This window comes from Triticum aestivum, chromosome 1D (assembly GCF_018294505.1).
Source record: "Triticum aestivum cultivar Chinese Spring chromosome 1D, IWGSC CS RefSeq v2.1, whole genome shotgun sequence".
In the NCBI taxonomy this organism is placed as follows: Eukaryota; Viridiplantae; Streptophyta; class Magnoliopsida; order Poales; family Poaceae; genus Triticum; species Triticum aestivum.
Genome location: NC_057796.1, coordinates 368,251,257 through 368,256,791, shown reverse-complemented (window position 1 = coordinate 368,256,791; position 5,535 = coordinate 368,251,257). Strand labels below are relative to the sequence as shown.

Genomic DNA, 5,535 nt, shown 5'->3' with positions numbered 1-5,535 from the left:
GGATCTCGACGGCATGGTGCAGTGCAGATTCGGAGTTCGATGGGCGAGGATGGACTCGCGCAGGAGGACGATGCTGTCTGACGTTGTGGTGGCGTCGATGGCAGAGAGACCTGGCACGATAGATGCACATTACAACTCTGAAGATGGATTGGTGGCAGGTGGTTGCGGCGGCCTCATACCCGGCAGGTGTCCTGGTTGAGGAGTGCGCCAGACTGGTAAGTGCCCCATACCCGGCAGGCGTCCTGGTTGGGACCTCAGGACTTAGATGTTTAGGTTTCGCTGTGATGTCTGTTTGGTATTAGCCCCAGGCTATCAGCGCCCCTTCATCAACTGGATATGAGTAGCGACAGTTGTTGGTTAAACGGTGGCTTTAGTCTTACTGTTGTATGATTTTGTAAGGTCTTATGTGAATAATTAATAAAGTGGCCGCATGCATCGCCCAGATGCAGAGGCCTGAGGTCCTCCTCCTTTAAGAAAAAAAATCCATGCATTGCAAGGGAAGAAGAAAATACCACACGCCTTCGACCCAAAACACAACGCCCTCTGTTTCAATAAAGAGCGCCCCGTCGGTGTCAAGACGTATCCCCCGTCTTGTCCTCTTGTCCTAACCAATTTTTTACTGTACATCCAGACACATCCAGACAATAAATTCAAAGATTCAGGTCGCCTCGACAGAAAATATTGACAGCGGTTTGAGCAGTTTTGTTTGCATTAAGCAACTACCTCCAAGCAGTCAACACTTTCCAGCATGTCCAAGTAGTCAACACTTCCCTGTGGACAAAAAGGAATATCGCGAGTTCAGTATCCATAGCTCTAACACGTTCTAATGAATGGTAGTCAGATCCTTGGCCAAGAGACATTACTAGGTGCTTGTATGCAGTTTTGACATGATCATGCTTATGCCCCTAAACATTAGCCAAGTGCATGCACTTCTCTTCATATCAAGAGTGGATACTCATTAGCCAAGTTAAGAAGACTACAAAATAACAGTTTTTCTACAGAACTATCCATGTGGATTAAAAAAATTGTGTTATCCATGTGGAATTAAAACATAAGTATAGGGGGTCTCTCTTCCTGTAGAAGCATCAGTGGACATGCTAAAGAATGACGTGTGCTGGAGGCCGATCCACCAATCTTCAAGGCGGATCTCGGGAACAACACGGGCGACGAGCAACACGACGACATGGACATGGATGTGCTCTGTATTAACGGTCAAACAATTTAATTGATAGATACACTTCATTGTAAATTAGGTGCTATGCTTACCAAATAACAATAAAAATCCAAAAATAAATTGGGAACTACTGGGCGGTAAGGGAAGACTGCAGTTCAGCTCCTCATTGATTTTCCTACAAACTGTGTATTGTCAGTTTTTGCACGGAAAGGATTCAGTAATGTATTCCCTCTGTAAAAAAAATATATAAGCGTTTAGATTTCTACTTTAATGATTTAAACATTCTTATATTTATCCGGAGAGAGTACGAACTAGCCTGAAAGTTTTCGTGTACGTCCTAGTGTGTCATTTTTTCCAGATCAAAAGATCCAAGCAACACACCCAGCTGACAGTTAAGTGGAGAGGGAGCTACGAAGCAAGTCAGGGGAGCAGCTCCACTAATCTGACACTAAATAACAAATTTACACATGACTATTAGACTCCTGAACGCTAGATTCCTGAAAAGTATAGGTCATCAAAAGTACAATATGGACACGAATCCAGGCTCATCATCTACCCTACTACTCCCTCCGTCCGGAAATACTCGTCGGAGAAATGGTTGTATCTAGACATATTTTAGTTATAGATACATTCATTTTTATCAATTTTTTCTATAAGTATTTCCGGACGGAAGGAGTATTAAAAAAGCAAACGTAAATTCCTCTAAAGGCACATAACAAAATGTACATGGAATAGCCACAACTCTTGGATCAAATCAACTTAAACATATCCGACTGCCTATATTACGCCAATAGTCTGCCATCTATATCGACGTCTCAGATCAAATATTCTGCCAGCAGACGTCGTCTGCCAATGATCCGCGCTCCGCGTCCAGTGATCCGCGCGGCCCCGCCCGCAACTTCGTAATTTTCGGATCGATTCGAGCCGAATCTTGCCTACAGACCCTCTGCTGCACCCTTGCGCCGCTGCTTCCCCCATCCACCCCAAGTCAACCCCGCTTTCGGTCGTTGCTCGCGCTCCTGCAAGCCACCGCCGACCTCCTCAGCTGGTCAGCCGTGCCCAGCGCCCTTCTCCCCCCTTCTCTTTCCCTCTCCTCACTAATCTCTCGCCGTTCCCGTGCTGCAAGACGCCATGACCATGGACCAAAGCTCCACCGGACCTTCCCTCGCGACTGCCAGACTTTCTCCCGACCAGATCACCGCAGCGGCTGCTGTGGCCCGGGCGGCGCCGTCCTATTTGCAGATTTGTGGCCACTTTTTCCTACTAGAGGGTGGCCGCCACTTCCTGGTAGATTAGCGCACAGGGAGGAGGAGGAAGAAGGTGCTGTAATCTTTTAAGCGTTGAACCAGGCAAGGGACACAGGATGATGCATATGAATCACGAGACAAATGTCGACTGAAAAAACAGGATTCTAAGGTTAGGCCCTTTTCTTCGCTAATGTCTGATCCTTTCTCCTTTGCCTCCAGATTTTTTTTCTGGTAGGATATGTACTCTAGAACACCTATGCTAAGCTACGTATTTTGATTGTGAAGATTTGCGATTCTGACAACATATTAACAACATGATCATCGAGGATGAGAGGGATTTGTAGTTGAGTACAACTATGACAATGTTGGTAGCCGTGTGAAGCCTGCCAGGGACGTAGATGAGATCACCGCATTTCTTGAGACCTTCCGGAAGATCGAGAACTGTGATTCACACAACCAACTCCAGCACGATCTTATTGAGCATCGGTGGCAACTCTAGGGGGGGGGGGGGGGGGGGGCTATCCCCATTTTTATTCATTTCTATTCGTGTGAGATTTGAACAATTTGGTGTTGTAATCATTAATTGAATTTGAACATTTATTGTAATGAAAACTATTGTTGTATCGTGAATTGCTTTTCGGGCCATTTATATATTTGTATGTTGAATTTATATTACGATTCCATTTGGTTCATATTATTGAAATGTGTAATTTATTCGATGCTATGTAAAATTTACGGTGCCGCGAGTGTTTCGGCGGAACAGATCGCGAAGTTTTGTCGGCGCCCTTAAATGCGTTTTGCGGGACCTATCTAATGCGACCGGTTTTGAAGATGACCGTTACAAATCAAACCGATTAGTTCGGTGTTGAAATGTGGACTTTCCACTCTTGGATGCAAATGAATAAAGTATCTAGGCCTCTTTAAGGGTTGCTGTTGCCCAACAAAAAAAAAAGTCCATGGGAAGGCACTTAGTTGCTCAGCCCATCTAACCATGGGCTGAGAACCGGCCCTCCCCCTCCGGGGCTCAGGATTCCCGTCCAAATCCGATATTCCGAGCTCTCCAGAAATCTCTTCCCGTTTCCCCCATCCTCTACAAGCACAACGAAGCGATCCATACACATACACTACACCGAGCCATCAAACCAACACTTTATCAGATCGAACGGAACCGAGAACCGAGGCAGCAAGGGATCGCGCGAGAAGAATTCAGAGGAAATCGGCAGCGATCGAGAGGCGCGGCGATGTTCTTCTTCTTCGTGGGCGGCGTGGAGCAGGGCGCGGGGCGGGTGCTCAAGGAGGCGGCCGGGCGGTGCGTGCGCTGCGGCGGCGCGGCCGACCTGGTGGAGACCGAGAAGGTGCTCAAGCTCTTCTTCGTCCCGGCGTGGCGGTGGCCCGGCAAGGACCCCGCCTACCTCTGCCGCGACTGCGGCCTCCTTGCGCCGTGCTCCCTCGGCGGCGGGGAGCTCCTCCCCCGCGCGGGGGCGGGGCAGTGCGGCGCGTGCAGCCGCGCCGTCGAGCCGCAGTTCCGGTTCTGCCCCTTCTGCGGCTCCGCGCTGTGAAGTGATGGATGCGCGTTGCAGGCGACCGCCCAGAGAGGAACAGAGTTACAGAGGTGATGGTGCTCTCTCTCTCAACTCTGAAGACAGTAGTACTACTAGGTTTGTGCAGCAGAGTTATCAGTAAGCTTTTTTTGGTTTTGCCAAAATTGTGCTGCCGTGCGTCCATGTAAATGTGGTGAAATGTTTGTAATAAACGAAATCGATAAAATTCGTCGCATCATCGGCGAATCACACCACACAAAATCTCAAAGCTCAGATTTGCACTTCCAAGCAGAGACGATCATCATTCACCACAACGGGAACAGCCTACGAGCCGTGACCCGTGTGGTGATTTACGCAGCAGAATTCTACTAGAGACAGAAGAACATAGCACGCCTGCACATAGGCCAGTGATCAATCTACACGGCTTGCCCGTATCCTTGACCCTGAGGGGGAGCAGCGGGCTGGAATCAGTGTCCGTGCCCGTACCCCTGAGCAGGAGGAGGGTACTGTCCATACCCCTGCGCGTTTGGAGGGGGCGGGTACTGCCCGTACCCCTGCGCGTTCGGAGGCGGAGGGTAGTGCGCGTACGGCGCCTGCCCGTACATCGGAGCAGGGTGACCCATCGCGATCCCGTCGGGCTTGGGCTCGCCCGCCGACGACGGCCCCGCCACGGCCCCCGGGTATCCTGGCACAGCAGCAGCCGCCGCCGCCGCCGTGGCCGCAGCGGCGCGAAGCAAGAAGTAGGACTTGATCCCGAGCACGGTTGCGATGATGCTCAGGATGGCCGCCCTCCTGAACACGCCGTCCCTGACGAAGTAGCACCCCGTGTTGACCTCGCGCGTCACCGGCGCGTTCCACGCCGCGCCCTGCACGAAGTAGATCTCCGCGATCACCGTCGCCACCCTGCACGGACACACACAGCATATTCATCGGTCGTCGTCGTCGCCTGGATCGAATCGGAAGGAAGCTGAGCTCACCATGAGAGGACGGCGAAGACGACGCCGATGTTCCGCCTGGACGCGGAGAAGGCGGCGCCCCGGGGCTTGCAGCAGCCGCAGCAGCGGCCGGCGGCCGAGACGGTGATCTGGGCCGCCAGCAGCAGGAGCGCCGCGACCAGCCCCAGCGCGAACGCCGGGTTGCCGGGGTACACGCACTCGGTCTTGGACACCCCGATGTCATTCCGCTGCGCGCCGCAAGCACAAGCATCCCGATGTCAGCTCAGTTTCTTTGAGATCGGATGGATGGATGAACACGAGCGTGTACTTACCTCGAGCTTGGTGCCCTCGGCGATGAACCCCAGCACGGCGCTTCCGACCCCGAGCAATCCTACCACGACGGACAGGACGATCACGCTCGTCTCCATTTCTCCAGTAATCTTTGAGCCGATGTCTCCCAGACCGAGAGGCTGTGAGACGGATGGGCGTAGACTTGAGAGGCGTGATCAAATGCAAATGGCCTGATGCCTTAGGTAGAGGACGCTGATGAGGTCGTCTCGTCAAGCTATTAGTTTTTTCTTCACGCGTATTCTTTGCCCATAAACAACCATTGTTACGGGCACCTTCCTGGCACCGGC

The 5,535-nt window shown here is 51.5% G+C and overlaps 2 protein-coding genes across 2 annotated transcripts; one reads left to right on the top strand and one right to left on the bottom strand.

The window, feature by feature from the left end:
- Positions 1-3,425: 3,425 nt before the first annotated feature.
- Positions 3,426-4,250, top strand: LOC123182139 (uncharacterized). Its single transcript, XM_044594612.1, has one exon. The coding sequence runs from the start codon at positions 3,663-3,665 to the stop codon at positions 3,978-3,980; it is 318 nt and encodes a 105-aa protein (XP_044450547.1). The 5' UTR covers positions 3,426-3,662; the 3' UTR covers positions 3,981-4,250.
- On the bottom strand, positions 4,148-5,535 carry LOC123182137 (uncharacterized). Its single transcript, XM_044594610.1, has 3 exons — positions 5,230-5,535; positions 4,940-5,145; positions 4,148-4,865 (listed from the first exon to the last, which is right to left on the bottom strand). Exons 1-3 carry the CDS (start codon positions 5,323-5,325, stop codon positions 4,430-4,432), a joined length of 738 nt encoding a protein of 245 aa, XP_044450545.1. The 5' UTR covers positions 5,326-5,535; the 3' UTR covers positions 4,148-4,429.

Excerpts from the sequence above, each read along its gene's own strand:
- LOC123182139 (XM_044594612.1), top strand. The coding sequence starts at position 3,663 with ATGTTCTTCTTCTTCGTGGGCGGCGTGGAGCAGGGCGCGGGGCGGGTG.
- LOC123182137 (XM_044594610.1), bottom strand. The coding sequence starts at position 5,325 with ATGGAGACGAGCGTGATCGTCCTGTCCGTCGTGGTAGGATTGCTCGGG. Across the intron at positions 5,146-5,229 it reads CCGAGGGCACCAAGCTCGAG|CGGAATGACATCGGGGTGTC; the intron begins GTAAGTACACGC and ends TGCGGCGCGCAG. Across the intron at positions 4,866-4,939 it reads GTCTTCGCCGTCCTCTCATG|GGTGGCGACGGTGATCGCGG; the intron begins GTGAGCTCAGCT and ends GTGTCCGTGCAG.